This window comes from Chanos chanos, chromosome 13, assembly GCF_902362185.1.
Source record: "Chanos chanos chromosome 13, fChaCha1.1, whole genome shotgun sequence".
NCBI classification, from domain to species: Eukaryota; Metazoa; Chordata; class Actinopteri; order Gonorynchiformes; family Chanidae; genus Chanos; species Chanos chanos.
Window position 1 is genome coordinate 6,260,311 of NC_044507.1, and position 15,767 is coordinate 6,276,077.

At 44.1% G+C, this 15,767-nt stretch overlaps 1 protein-coding gene across 1 annotated transcript in view; it reads right to left on the minus strand.

The window, feature by feature from the left end:
• tango6 (transport and golgi organization 6 homolog (Drosophila)) overlaps positions 1-15,176 on the minus strand; it is a 22,582-nt gene extending 7,406 nt beyond the window's left edge. The window contains exons 1-16 of the mRNA XM_030790663.1: positions 15,118-15,176; positions 13,663-14,324; positions 13,260-13,385; positions 12,873-12,993; positions 12,379-12,485; positions 11,938-12,100; positions 11,743-11,810; positions 11,398-11,510; positions 11,114-11,290; positions 10,876-11,002; positions 9,562-9,753; positions 8,716-8,850; positions 7,218-7,862; positions 5,873-5,930; positions 4,501-4,650; positions 1,880-2,031 (exon numbers count right to left, since the gene is read on the minus strand). Coding sequence (XP_030646523.1) covers positions 1,880-2,031; positions 4,501-4,650; positions 5,873-5,930; positions 7,218-7,862; positions 8,716-8,850; positions 9,562-9,753; positions 10,876-11,002; positions 11,114-11,290; positions 11,398-11,510; positions 11,743-11,810; positions 11,938-12,100; positions 12,379-12,485; positions 12,873-12,993; positions 13,260-13,385; positions 13,663-14,324; positions 15,118-15,169 — 3,048 coding nt within the window. The 5' untranslated portion in view covers positions 15,170-15,176. The remainder of the gene's footprint in view (positions 1-1,879; positions 2,032-4,500; positions 4,651-5,872; positions 5,931-7,217; positions 7,863-8,715; positions 8,851-9,561; positions 9,754-10,875; positions 11,003-11,113; positions 11,291-11,397; positions 11,511-11,742; positions 11,811-11,937; positions 12,101-12,378; positions 12,486-12,872; positions 12,994-13,259; positions 13,386-13,662; positions 14,325-15,117) is intronic.
• Positions 15,177-15,767: the final 591 nt, after the last annotated feature.

A 15,767-nucleotide genomic window follows, 5' to 3' on the forward strand; every position in this document is an offset into this window, starting at 1 on the left:
GACAAGCATTCTACTCCTCTCTAACCAACAATCTAAAAATCAACTCCACCATAACCAGTATAACCCCAGACAAGCATTCTACTCCTCTCTAACCAACAATCTAAAAATCAACTCCACCTTAACCAGTACACCCCAGACAAGCATTCTACTCCTCTCTAACCAACAATCTAAAAATCAACTCCACCTTAACCGGTATAACCCCAGACAAGCAGTCTACTCCTCTCTAACCAACAATCTAAAAATCAACTCCACCTTAACCAGTATAACCCCAGACAAGCAGTCTACTCCTCTCTAACCAACAATCTAAAAATCAACTCCACCTTAACCAGTATAACCCCAGACAAGCAGTCTACTCCTCTCTAACCAACAATCTAAAAATCAACTCCACCTTAACCAGTATAACCCCAGACAAGCAGTCTATTCCTCTCTAACCAACAATCTAAAAATCAACTCCACCTTAACCAGTATAACCCCAGACAAGCAGTCTACTCCTCTCTAACCAACAATCTAAAAATCAACTCCACCTTAACCAGTATAATCCCAGACAAGCAGTCTACTCCTCTCGAACCAACAATCTAAAAATCAACTCCACCTTAACCAGTATAACCCCAGACAATCAGTCTACTCCTCTCTAACCAACAATCTAAAAATCAACTCCACCTTAACCAGTATAACCCCAGACAAGCATTCTACTCCTCTCTAACCAACAATCTAAAAATCAACTCCACCTTAACCAGTATAACCCCAGACAAGCATTCTACTCCTCTCTAACCAACAATCTAAAAATCAACTCCACCATAACCAGTATAACCCCAGACAAGCAGTCTACTCCTCTCGAACCAACAATCTAAAAATCAACTCCACATGAACCAGTATAACCCCAGACAAGCAGTCTACTCCTCTCTAACCAACAATCTAAAAATCAACTCCACCTTAACCAGTATAACCCCAGACAAGCAGTCTACTCCTCTCTAACCAACAATCTAAAAATCAACTCCACCTGAACCAGTATAACCCCAGAGAAGCATTCTACTCCTCTCTAACCAACAATCTAAAAATCAACTCCACCTGAACCAGTATAACCCCAGACAAGCAGTCTACTCCTCTCTAACCAACAATCTAAAAATCAACTCCACCTTAACCAGCATAACCCCAGACAAGCAGTCTACTCCTCTCGAACCAACAATCTAAAAATCAACTCCACCTTTACCAGTATAACCCCAGACAAGCAGTCTGCTCCTCTCTAACCAACAATCTAAAAATCAACTCCACCTGAACCAGTATAACCCCAGACGAGCAGTCTACTCCTCTCTAACCAACAATCTAAAAATCAACTCCACCATAACCAGTATAACCCCAGACAAGCAGTCTACTCCTCTCCAACCAACAATCTAAAAATCAACTCCACCTTAACCAGTATAACCCCAGACAAGCAGTCTACTCCTCTCTAACCAACAATCTAAAAATCAACTCCACCTTAACCAGTATAACCCCAGACAATCAGTCTACTCCTCTCTAACCAACACAAAGCTAAATTACCTACAAGTGCAGTCTAGACATCTAGAAATCTGATTCACCGTAATCCTCATAAAGCTAAATAATAGGAAAGTTACAGCTAACTTACGAGGGCTTGGCTCATGAAAAAAATAAAACAGACAGATGGAAAATTCAACGAACAAATTCAAAAGCATAAAGACAGAGCGGCTATTTGTTTTTTTTCCCCCTAATAATAGTTCCTGCCAGCATAAGCTAATTTCTTTTTCTTAACAATACAAATTTCCCTTATTGTTTCCACATTACAAGTAGTTGACTCCATTTATAGAAGGCCTTTGGGCCGGTTCTGTTTCTGTTGGGATTCTGTTTGACAAATGGCTCTTACCTCCTGTGCCAACGGGCCCAGAGAGAAGTGGAGCTGTTGGCAGACTTCACCCAGGTTGGAGAGGCAGCTGGCGCGGACGCTGCCGTCTTCATCCCGCGTCCCTCTTAAGAACGCGCCAATCAGAGGACGCCCGTAGTGCGGCGCCAAGTCACCTGGGCAATGACAGATTTCTCTCAGTTCTTTCAATACACCTTCAGTAATGACATCTGCACAGAGCTTCCGAGATCATTAGATAAGAGTCGAGGGGGAAAGGTGTTTCAAAACAGTCTGACAGAATCACACGTTTGAGTTTTAGAGGAATGTGTAGAATTCCAATGAAAAACAGTAAAAAAAAAAAAAAAAAAAAAAACTAGGACAGACTGTGCAGACAGACACCCTTAATTACAATCAGCTTTTGACTGCTCTGTGAAAATCAGTGTTTAAAATAAAAAAAACCTAATCATTCATTTTGCATCCTTCTTTCAAATCATTTACAAGTCATATTTCCCCAAGCCCTGATTGCGAGATAGAAACACACATGGATAAGTTCTTCTTGGCTAAAAGCTCACGCTCTTTTGTTCCAACTTTATCCTTCTTCTCTAACGAGCAGCCGCCTTTTTTTTTTTCCCTTTTTCTCACAGAGACCAAATAACTTTCCCTTTACTCGGTGCACAAGGTCAACTGCCTTTGACAACCAGACAAGAACGAATCCAGCACCGCCATATATCACACAGACCAAGTGTTGAGAGGCGGCCAATCCGAAAACAAACTGACAACAAACACTGCACCGAGCCCATTTGCCCTCTGCGGAGCAGCAGGCGGCTTTAGTCTCACACTCTCTGGATGAAAGACTGAGATGGGCAAGGCCATGTCTCCCAGTCTGGAGAGAGGACGTTATACTGGTATCACTGGGCAGATTTTTTTTTTTTTTTTGGGAGACTACCTGTCTCAGATAGGACTGACATGAAAACTTGTCCATCTGAGAGCAGGTCAAAAAAAACGATGAAATGCTTTGTTAACGTGGCATGCTGGAAGACCAGTTGTTAGTACTGGCTTTCATCTCTTTGCTTTTCATGGCTGGCATTATACTCAGAAAGGACAAATGGCTCCTTTTTTGGAAATAGCATATTTTGAATTAGTTTCCAGTGAGTTCATGCGTTCTCATATGGATGGGAGTTCACTTCAATAGGCCATCCAGTATTAAATGTCAGGCACGGTGCCATGGTGCAAGCTGATTGGACGGTGTTGTGTTGGGTCCAGGTGGGTATGGTGGGACTGGATCCCTTGCAGCTGAGTCTGCTGGCCAGACCACATTGGGCCCAATATAAGGTGCTGTTAAAATGAGGCAGAACCTTCCAGAACTCCCACAGTCCACTTGATTTATAGAGGAGGGAGACTACTGTTTCAGCTGCTCCATTTTCTATGCACAATTTGAAGGGTTTCAGAACTATTATATACTGAATGGAGGCTAAAACAGGTGTCTCTGCGCGCGTGTGTATGTGTATGTGTGTGTGTGTGTGTGTGTGTGTGTGTAATTCTTTCCTGACCTGACAGTTATCGATGAGCACTGCCACTCGTCTGTACCTCTGAAATAGAACTCCAAAAATATATATATATATAAAACAACTTCTATTTATTTATTTATATCAGGCCCTGCTGTACATTTAATATCTGACAACAGCACGGTAAGTATTAGTTTCATAAAGAAAAAAAGTGTTTCTCATACAGTCAGGTTTCCCGATGCTCCGATCACAACTGTTCTAGGCAGAGCTGTGAGTCTATGAGAGTAATTAACTAAAGAGACAGAGGTGGTTTGTGCCAGTGATTGTGTGTGACACAAGGACCTTTGTGGTGTGTTTGAGGAGCTGGAAGAGACACTGGAGAATGTGAGGGGGCTGAGACAGGGTGCGTGTGTGTGTGTGAAGCGCTGCGTTTTCGGCCGGCTAAAGCAGCTGTTGTGACCATTTGAGAGCCTGGTTTGTTAGTGGGGAGGGGTGGTGGGGTAGCGGGGGTGGGCAGTGGGTGCTTGGCCTGTCCTGGAGACTTTCACCGACTGGGACAGAGGGGGGGAATAGCCCCTAGCTCGTGCTTTGAAAATGGATCTAATGCTCACTGCCAAGCGGTCAGAGCGCTGCCAGAGACAGAGAAAATAAACAAATCAAACAAGCACTAATTCCACAATAAAGCGTCTCTGACTGATTAAAACCTCAGAAAAACAATTCGATTCCAAGACCGTTTCTTAACTTCAAACCACGATACAGAGTGCGTCACTCCTGATATAAAATGTTACATCCTCTTATTCGACATAAAACAAAACTGAATGTGTGCATCTTTTTACAGGTATTTTCATGTAAAATAACAGTACATACCGTAGACCCGTGACACCTGATCTTCCTTATGGAAATCAGTATGCATTTTGTCCCAATCTCGCTGTCACACACCTTTTTCTAACATTCGGATGCTCCAAGACGGCGACGCATTAGAAGAACAGGTGTCAAAATCGAGTCTCACAACTGTCACCGTTATTACCCTACAGTTCTCCACTCATCAGACAGACAGGCAGAGAGAGAGAGAGAGAGAGCGAGAGAGAGAGAGAGAGAGAGAGAGAAAGAGAGCAGGAGTGTGAGTGAAAGAGAACTAACCCATGGCTCGACTCGCCCTCATCAAAGCCTCCCCGACTTTAAGGCGTGTCTCCACAGAATGCTCTCTTCCCCCCGACGGGTCTCTCTCGTACTCCCCCAGCAGCCTCTGCAGGACCTGCTCCGGAAACGCGTCCGCCAACGATGCCAGCCCTGCCAGGGCAGGACAGAGAGAGAGAGAGCGAGAGAGAGAGCGAGAGAGAGAGAGAGAGAGAGGAGACGGAATGACAGGACGCTGGTCGTTATTCTTTACTGTACACGAAGAGATGTTTGATGTGATCTGTACGGCATTCACTATGGTAAAATCATCTGGACTGAACACCAACAAGAAAGTCCATATTCAGATAAACTATACATGAAGAAAGAGCAATGTAAAAAACAAACAAACACACAAACAAAACTTTATATGGGACAGACAGCAGTTCTACATCTAGCAGAGAAGCAGATCGAGAATGCGCCACATTCCATGTTCAGTGATTCATTTCTTTAGATCTTGTCACTGCTTTACGCATTCTGACAAAAAAAAAAATCCCTTTCGATTACTTTCCAATGAAGAAAAGAAGAATCGATATCGAACAAAGACCCAAAGGAGGATTAAAACAATGTTCTGATGTAAATATGTCGGAGTAGGAATTCAAGTTTGGAAGACGAAACCTGTTCCCTAATCGCTGTTCGGATACAGAGCAGACCAGTGTGGTCGTGTCAGTAGTACACTGTCTGTGAGGCGAAATTTAGCTGATAGCCTTAAAAAGCATTTGCCTTAATCATCAAAAACACAGCGTCCTTGAAACACCTAACAGCATCATGTGAATACCTAAAGAGGCCAAATCTTCTTCATTTAACATATAGCTCTTCCTCTCTCATCATCTTCAGAAAACATTTATCTGCATTCAGCCAACAGAAACATTTTAAACGCTTATTAAATACATAATACTTTTTTTAATACAATGGATTCTAATGACCATGTGAATAGTAAGATAGTCCATTCTCTTTCAATATATGTCAATAATCTACAAAGCCCTTAAATTAACATCAACAGTGTCAATTCGACTAGAAAATGAGTTGCAGCGTGTCTAGTTTGATGTTATTTGGTTAATTTAGAACTCTGATATTTGCTGATCCCTCTGAAGATCTGTTAAGAATTACCACAAATCACATGGTCACACACGCACACACACACACAAACTCAGCTCAGGTCTGGGATTTCTGGCCATTAACCATTGCGTCTGTTAGTACACAAAACAAACTGGAAACAAGATGCAACTACCTCTCGCACGCCAGACCGAGCCGTACATATTCCACTAAAACCAAACCATTCACGACCACAAGAGTGATGAGGTGAGTGTGTGCCCGTGTCCCTTCAGACGCTCCTTACCTTGTATGGAAGAGAGGTACACAAACGAATCTTCATGCCGCAGGTTCTCCAGGAACAGCTACGAATCAACGGAGAATTTATTAGCATAATCCTCTCTGAAACCATGCCTCATGTCGGCAGAAACCACAGAAGCAAAATTCCATAATTAATGCAAATTACGGAGCAGCTAAGAACTCTGTTTATTGTTTTCCATGCCTGAGGGTTATGACAAAATTCAAATGAGAGGGTTCACATGAGGTCAGGCAAACTGTGAGACTGTTTTCACAGGAGGAACGGAATGTCATGCAGGAAAACGAATACAAGTTCCATGTAAGGGGTCAACTGAGTTCACGTCACCGAGATGCAGCGTGTGAAATGCTTTTGATCTGTCATCAAACATAAGGATTAAACACATCGATGACAACAATAACACACTCACAAAGACACTCACTCACACACACACACACACACACAAATACAGACACGCACACACATGCAAAACACACTTTGGTATAAGGCTCATAGGTTCACACACTCGCGTCTTTGACCTGTCTTTGACGTTTGTATAGAGGCAACAGGGTTTGCACACAAAGACGACTTTTATTACAGAGAATAGTAAATGAGATAGCAGAGATGCCCCCCCACGTTAACTAGTCTCTATGGACCCTCACTCTGGCCCTAGGCTGAGAGGACCTCCACCTCATGACTCCCCATTCATTTATAAAACATCACTCACGCACCCTCAGACTCCCCTTCGAGGGAGAGGTGGGGAGAGTGTGTGTGTGTGTGTGTGCGTGTGTATTGTCCCTGCCCCCAGGGTGCCAGGTCATGAAAGACAATATTAATCCCCGGAGTGGAGCTTCTTCTTCAAGGCTTGTCATATGAACATGCCTAAAAAAGTGTAGAATATTCTAGAAAACCTTCGAGGTTCAAGCCTGCATTTTCTAGAACGTATGTATGTATGTATGTATGTAGGTATGTACGTATGTATGATGGAAAATGCAAACCCACACTTGAAAATGAAAGCCCTTAATCCTCTTAAAAAAAAAAAAAAAGCTGTTAGGTCTCGATAAGTGTGAGAATGTTTCAGTGAAGATTTTAATCATCCTGTCATACCAACTCTGTTACCAAGGAAAAATGACACTGTACACCACATGACTCACAATGTGAGTCTCGGTTTACAATCAATGAGTGCAAACATAAACGAGTATGTTTATAACACAGGACATAAACACTTTGTCATCAACACGACTCTCTTACAGCAAATACCCACAGGAAACCTGTGCACAAATAAACACAGACACACACACACACACACCCCCACACACACACACACACACACCCCCAGTGTAAAGATCTCTCTCACCATCAGGATCTTCTCCTTCCCCTGCAGTGCCTCTTTGTCGCCCTCTCTTACTGCCTTGGTCAGGGTGCGTAGGGCCATAGCTCGGGTCGGCACATCTGGATCACAGGCCTCTAACAGGCACTGTGAGAAAGCCTTACTGCGGGGGTCAGGTGGAGAGACTTGATCCGTGGCGTCTGGATGATCAGGTATGCCTTTGGTTGTTGGGGTCGCTCCATCGCTGTGACCGGGTTCGGGCGATGCGTTTCGGGCGGCGTAACCACTCTGGCCAGGCTGGCTGGCGGCGGTGGGGACAGCGGTATTCCGAGAGGCGGGTGCACCGCGGCCGGCGGCCTGTGAGCTCCGTGAAGCCTCGTCGTGTTGGGACGGGTGAGTTTTCTGGCTCTGCTGGGATTTTACCGAGGGCATCCTGGCCGGATTAGAGTCCACGGCTCGGCCTGCCGGCCGAGCGGGTGATTTAGCCGCGGCGCTATCGCCCGGGCGACGGGCAGCGCTGGACACTGAGTCTGGCCGGTACGCCCCTCTGGTGGCGATGGTGGAGCGCAGGTCCGTGGCTAGCTCCTGGATCACAGGCTCCGGATGCAGGAGGGAGATCTGCTCCAGCGGAGGTAACAGCTGGGCCATGGCGGAGTAATCTTCAGAATTCAGCTAAAACGGAACAAAAGAAATCATTATTTATCTAGGGCCGTCACTCAACTTCAGCATTCACATAGATAGGATGGTCTGACAGATATGATTTGGCCTGTATACAGGATCAAATATGAGAGGATTAAACTGGAATATTTTAAATTAGTGCATTTGACAATTCACAGCCATTTGCAGCACAGGAAATATGTCTATATGATATTAACACTATAACATCTGTTGAGTATAGGTACTGATAATAAAAATCATATTGTGAATTTGTGAATGTATGAATACATGCCTAACTTTTGCAGTGTGAACTGAATCCATGTTAATGACTGCACATAAATATTTAAATAGACAGAAAAACCAGGACAAACATTGAAAATGTCCTTTTTAGAGTAACTTAAAGATGAATTTACTTCAAAATAAATTTGTGGAATCAGATATTCGGACAAGTGTTCACGCAGTCAGAGCTCTCTATCTGTGTCTGATTTAGCCCAAAGCAGTTCCCCTAGAGAGGACCTTCTCGGTCACATCAGTGGCTTTTTTGGGGGCATAAGGGTGTCTTTGGAGTATATTACCCTAGAGAGGACCTTCTCGGTCGCTCAGTGGCTTTTTTGGGGGCATAAGGGTGTCTTTGGTGTATATTACCCTAGAGAGGACCTTCTCGGTCGCTCAGTGGCTTTTTTGGGGGCATAAGGGTGTCTTTGGTGTATATTACCCTAGAGAGGACCTTGTCAGTCAATCAGTGGCTTTTTTGGGGGCATAAGGGTGTCTTTGGTGTATATTACCCTAGAGAGGACCTTATCAGTCAATCAGTGGCTTTTTTGGGGGCATAAGGGTGTCTTTGGAGGATATTTTAGGAGTGTGGTACCTCAGTGGCTCCAGACAGCAGCATAGCCACCAAACCCATGGCCATGCTGAGAGTCTGGCTCTCTACCGCCCCCTCTCTGCCACTCTGTAGACACACACTTGCCCTCTGCAACATGGACAGAATGAACTCCACCACCTGGAGAAGGAAGAGAGTGGTATCACACACACACATACACACATACATACATACATACACACACATACACATACACACACACATACACAAACCCACACAACACACACACACACAACTATTAAAAGCAAGTTGGTTAAGTGGTTAACTTTGAGCCCCTAAATTTAGGGAAAATAATATCAGAAACTTTTTTTTTTTCTTTTTACTTTAGCTTAAGAAACTTAGGGAAGTTACGAGCCTCTCTTTCCAAGTAAAACGGCACAGATTTTATCTCTGCGTGTCAGAGATAGCGTGCTATTCTTAGACTGTTTAAAGTATTACTCATCATGTCCTCAATTCCCTTAATAAAGACTCCCTGTGGAAACAGAGCAGGGAAAGACAGAGACAGAGTAGCCAGGCCTGATAAAAGCTTAACCGCAGACTGGAAGAGGCCACAAGATTAGGCTGCGATTAATTCTAATGTCAAGGGACAGAGAGAGGTCTTAGCAGTGAATAAGTGGTACATCCATTAAACAGAGATGATCTGAAGAGCTTTGTGCCTTTCACAGATATTAACTCAAAACAGTTCAGAAGAAATTTCCCCAGTCGGATTGCTGGGCCAATTGTATGGCTGTTTGCAACATCATATTACGATTTATACCTATATATGTTATGTATATGAAAACAGTTAAACACTCCTCCTCCAATCAGAGTCTTTTCGTCTGGTCAGCTGACCTGAGTTGGCTTGCGGAGCAGTATCGTGTGTGGGAGCCCTTCACACATGACTGCCAAAACCTGAAGGACGGCCAGCTTCTGGCCACGCCCACTGACACGCCCCAACAAGTGATGCTCCAGCTCCAGTAGTGTCATGGCTGAAGTGTCCACCTCCACTTCCACATCCTGTTCGGCCACCCAGTCGGTCAGAGCCTTCGTAAAGACAGACAGTGACACAGAGAAATGTTGTACATCTAAAGTGGATCTCAAATTAGTCATGCCTATTAAATAGGAACGTGTAAATGAATAAACTCAATCACAAGTCACAATATATATTAATTACACTCCGCGCTCTTCATGACAAAATTCGTGTATGAACTGTGATGTCTATTTAAGAGTTTAAGGTACAAAGTACAGCACAGTGAGAAGCTGCTACCCAATCCAAGCCCAGTGGGGTCCGGGAAAGGATCAGACCTTTGGGCCAGGTTCAGGCTGGCTTCTCAAACACGACTTCAGGCTCAGTCCTGGTTTTGGGTTTGGGCTCTAATAGTAATAATAATTCATTTTTACTTATGTTTAAATTTTACGTTCACATGAAGAAATTCCAAACTCATTTTGTGCACATGCACTTTCTCTATTAACCAGTAAGCCCAGTGGTTTATCATTGCTCTGACCAGCCTACTATTCAATATGGAAATAAAACACAGCCTGTTGTAGTATGACAATGATTTCCACATTGGATCATCAATTCCACAAAAATAGCAATAACTTTTCTAGTAGGCCTCTTGGCCAGTTGTAACCCACTTTGAAAAGGATTACAGATTTGTAAAATCTGTCTCACACAAGCATTTAGTTCCACCCTCGCGAATTTTTGGGTACAGGTTGGATCTGGGCGGGTCTAAAAGTCTTGCGTATGGGCCAGATTTAGGTTTCAATTTCATGCCCACGTAGACCTCCAGTATAGACTGAGTGATTAAGACTGAAGACTGTAAAATTCATGGTCTGTCACTGCATGATCTGATCCCTCTTGCTGTATGATTGACCTAAAATGAGTGAAAACTGTATCAAATATAGAAACTCATACTGATTAGTGATGGGCTTCAAATCCTGTCTCCACTGCCATCGCAAGCAAAGCTCAGTTAAAAAAAACAAAAAAAACCCGTCTGTTTCACGTTGCAAGCCCTTTACTTCTACTGAACACGTTAACAAATTCAAAAGTATCATGAATGACTTTTGGCTTTCTACCAAGATAAGGTCAGTCGTCACGCTGTGCCACAACCTGAAATGTTTTCACAGCCTCCTCTCTGAGCGCCTTCCAGGAGGGAGCGGCGTTACCTGCAGCAACAGCAGGAAAAAGTCTCCGGGCAAATCACTGTCCTTCATCTCAGCCAAGAGCTGGACCAGACACTCCACCCTCCACTGCTCCCCAGATACCTTCTCATACAGAGCGTCATCTTCATCACTGACAACCACAGACAGAGAAGGAGAGAGAGAGAAATATGAAGGTACTCAGAGGCCAGGGCTAAAACAAGGAAATCTTCATCTTTATCGACCGAGCTGATAATACTCTTACCTGACTGGTTCTCTGTGGGTAACTCTGACCCCTCCCTCACTGCCAGGTGAGAATTGAAGGTTTGGTGAGACTCCGCCCACTTCTCCCTCTACGCCACACAGCCGTTTCAGTGCCGAGAGAGCCAATGAGGGTTCGGAATTCAACAGGTACCACAACAGAATCTCTTGACAGGGGCCACTGTGAAACACACATTGAGGATTAAGATACATTTATGAGTTACTTTAAAATTAAAATAACTTTTTAACATTAAAATATCCTATGGTCACAAACCCAGAGCATCTCACCGCAAATGGGAAGCATTTTGCTTGGTGAAGGAGTATAGGGCAAAGATGATGGGAACTACATTTCCCAGAGCCCTTAGCAGTGGCTCAGATGGACTGTTCCCGACCACAAAGATCTGAGAGAACAGAACACATGGACATTATGAATCTGATAAGACCATGACCTCATGTGAAGATACGCAGCAAAAAAGGCAAGGCAGACAACTATGAGAGATATCATTGAGTAGCAGACCAAATTCAGTTCATTCTACATATACTATGATGTCAGTATTGTAAACATATGATGAGGCAGTGATAAGATTTACATTTAAAAGAATCCAGATCGTGTTTTGTGGGTGTTACACTCACTTTATACACGTCCTCAATACAACGAGTCAGCTCTGCCTCCTGTACAACATCCTGAGATGGGTCTGTCACTATGGCAAACAGACACAGACCAATGAGAAGCTGAGACAGGTTTCTTACTGCCCTAGGTATGATCCTGCATCACGTGTGTGTATTTGACTCCAAACTGGATGATAGCTGGGGGGTCTGAAAACTGACCTGTTTCTGTCATACAGCACTGCAGGGGAGAGAGGAGAGGACTCAGCAGGTAGCGCTGGGCAAACTCAGGCCGATCCTGAACGATAGCGAGCGCCGCCCTAGTGGCCACTCGCTGAAACTGCTGTGCTGTAAGCTTGTCCCTGAAATGCAAGAGCTCCAGGACCTGAAGATGATCATATCATCTGATTACTAACTTTGACGCATGTGATCAGTCCCAAACAGAAACTGACAGATAGATACGGAATAGATATCACTCCAAACAGCACATCTGAGAAGGTTATAACTTGTTGGTTCTCTTTTAATTGACACTGTCTATTATCTATGTAATAACTGTCTTATTACTCAGACAAACTAACTGAGTGTAACTTTACCCAAACCATTGCTACACTGACCACAGTCCGCTACGATATAAAAGACGTTCTGTGAGTGGAATTTCTGTACCTGAGGGCAAACTCGGCTGTAGTAATTCTCCACTGAAAGGGACTGTTGTGGGCAGACTGCCAGGATCTTAGCCACAGCATCACACTTTCTCCAGTCAGAGTCTCCCCCTGCTGGCCAAATCACAGAAGATACGTGACAAAAGGCACATTACAGAATGAAACATAATCACATAGCCACTACTTGTAAGCTGTTCATTCATTAACAAGCCAAATCACCAACGTGAGATGTTTTGGGACCAACAGAATAAGATAAATGTAAAAGAAAAAAAGAAACTATAAGACAAAATGATAATGTCTTTTACAAATTAAGTGTGGTGAATGAACATATGCAATACTACTGTACATGTGATACTGAAATTGAGACTCACAATAGGCAAAGTGTTGGGGGGGCCTGTTATAAGTGCTGCGGTTTTGCCCAAATTTATACTGCACACCATAAGAGTAACAGTTTCATGTAAAGATTAAAGATAAAGAAAACAAGAGCTTATCTGTTACCTCCAGAACCTTCCAGAATGGCCCGCACAACAGCCTGGACCCCATTGGGCTGCATCAGCCTATCAGAGAGCAGCTGCCCACACAGACGACGGAGCCAGGGCGGAGCCTGGGTCAGTGCCCTCTGACTTCCTCCACCACCTCTGGGACCTTGAGTGGCCTGATAGGACATTCATAAACAACGATATAACACCAACATTACCCATTAGAATCAGAGCCACACACACTACCGAAGGTACGCAGGTAAACAAAGGTACAGAAACACCCATTCAGTCCAAAGAACATTGTACCCTGGAATAAACAGAATAGCTACTTAAGCATACACACATAAAATGCACGCACACTGGAGGACCTTAAAAGCAGTGGCAGGTAACATGACGTGTTTGTGACAAGCGTTACCTGCTTGGGACCTCCTTGCAGAACAAGCAGCTCCTTGATGATTATTGGCTGGTACACTTTTCCCAGAAGACACTGCAGCGCATCCCTACACCTCCGTCGTTCGTCGACAGCCAGTCCCTGCACGTGAAACACAAGTGTGACAAAACATGTGTCTAACAACTGCACCCACAGTCCCTGTGTGTCTGGTTCTCCATCTAAGGACAACGGAGGAGGTTACAAGCCTGTGTATGTTGGGTCTAGCGTACTGAATGATTCCACTCGTTGTTTAACGAACAGCAAAGCACTTATACCAGTTATTTACAACCAACAAGCTTGACGATGACAGATTAACATGACAACGCAAGCCAGTTCTAGAGATTGTCATGGAAAACAGTACATTCTACTGAGTTGAGACCTTTGTATTGCATTCTGTGCTGTCTTCTCCAGTCCGCTGCGGACGATAGCCTAACTGAGCAAGGGCTGCCATGAGGTCTCCCAGGTGACGTGTATAAACCAGAGCAGCAAGGGATGAAAGCTCAGAAATTTCCAGAAGAACATTTGTGGTCACGAGAAGCCTCTGTTCACACGGGGGGGCCACGTCGCGACGCACAGCCCCTTCCACAGCGGCCCCGAAAGCTGACCTGAGCCCCAGTGCAACACCCACTCCTGGGGCCAAGTACGGACAGAGACCCAGAGTAACTACAAACTGGAGCACAGAGGTCAGGGTCTTCTGCTGTGACACACTGAGGACGTCTGGAGGCAGCGGAGGGGCAGCCTCTGGAGTGCGTGGATTCTGTGCTGTGGAGCACGGAGACTTGTTGAAGTCCTCCAGGAGTCTAGTGAGGTGTTGTGCCAGACAGACCAGCAGAAGGAGGCATTCTTGGACAAATGCCCACGTTTGGTCCGGAGTGTCGTCGTAGATCCATGACACGTCATTCTTAACTTTTACCAGCAGGTGGCGAACTTCCTCCAGTTCCTGGTCCACTTTTAAACGCTCAAGCAGCTGAGCTTGGTTTACCTGGAGCGCGGCAAGAAGAGCCCCCTGCTGTGTGGGCTGTTTGTTGCTTCCATATGTATCTGGATAAGAAGCAAGATGATATGACAATGTCAATTACTGCAACCGTTGTCTCATAAATCGAATAGCCACCAGAATTCATGTGCGCGCCCTTAAGTACAAAACCAAAGCACGGCGACTTTGTCATCCCAAGATCAAGTACGTTAATTTGCTTGGGGAATAACCAGGATGAGTCTTTCACATTTGCTAAATATGCATCTGTTTTCTGCAGGTTTGCGTCATTGTTCTTGTCTACATAATCCACAATTTAGTTTCCTAAATGCACTCTATACAATTTACACTGTTATGAAGCTCTCTTTTATTCACGTTTTCATATGGACATAGCTACAGCCAAACGGCTACCACTACCAACCCTTGACAGTAGGCTTCCGTGCTTTTCTACAGATGCTGAACAGTTATGAAGTGTTACTACGATGGCGTTGGAGAAGAGACAAATACTACATCTCATATCTAATCTATGGATTTAAGGATGAATCACGCGACACACTCGCTGTTATTCAAGACAATAACTATGTCCCATACACTTAACTTAGCGACCATAAACAGAGCATGCAGAAATGCAACGGACAAGTCGTGTGGACTGGCTCACTGAGGGACGAATAGCTAGCAAATGCATTCCATGCTGTATAGTCTTCCAAACACACAACAACAACAAAATAAAACAAAAAACCGCTGAGCAGCTTCACTCAGTAACACAGCAACACAGAAGAGGCGCAGCTAATCTTACATAAATGAGTAAAGGGAATATGTGCTGTTCTAGCTTTATTTATGCCCAAGGACTACATTTCCACTAACCTCCAATCGGTTTGGTAAGGATACTGAGTGCGTTAATAAGTGCGGTTGTCATTTTTGTATAACCTGCTGACAAAACATTCCGAATTTCACATGTTGATGAAAACTGTCGCAGTGCTTTTACGTCACGCATTTTGTTAGCCTTATCTTACGTCATCGAAAAGTATTTCTCTCTCAGTGGGCGGAGTCGCTCCAAGCCTTCAGTTCTACAGTTCTTACCTGGCAGTGAGTGAGGGGTCACAGTTACCCACAGTGAACCGATCAGGTAACAGTTTTATCAAAATAGTCGATAGTGATGAAAAAAGTCTCTTTTTAAACTGAATGAAATGTATTCCTCATTTCCCCTTACGTTTTGCTTGGCCTCTGGGTACCTCTCTCTCTCTCTCTCTCTCTCTCTGTATGTGTGGGGGTGAATGTAAGAGAGAGAGAGAGAGAGAGAGAGAGAGAGAGAGAGGATCTAAAACATTTCGTTGGATAAATTTTCCACTAATAAATGATGTGAATGTATGAGTGTATCTTTAGAGTTTCTCTTTAAGCGTATATACATTCTCTGAAATTAGACTATGCAAAAGAAGCAAAGTTTATACAATATAAATTATTATGACAAGATTTTGCTGTTGGTGTTTCTCTGTTGTATAAACACACATTTCCAT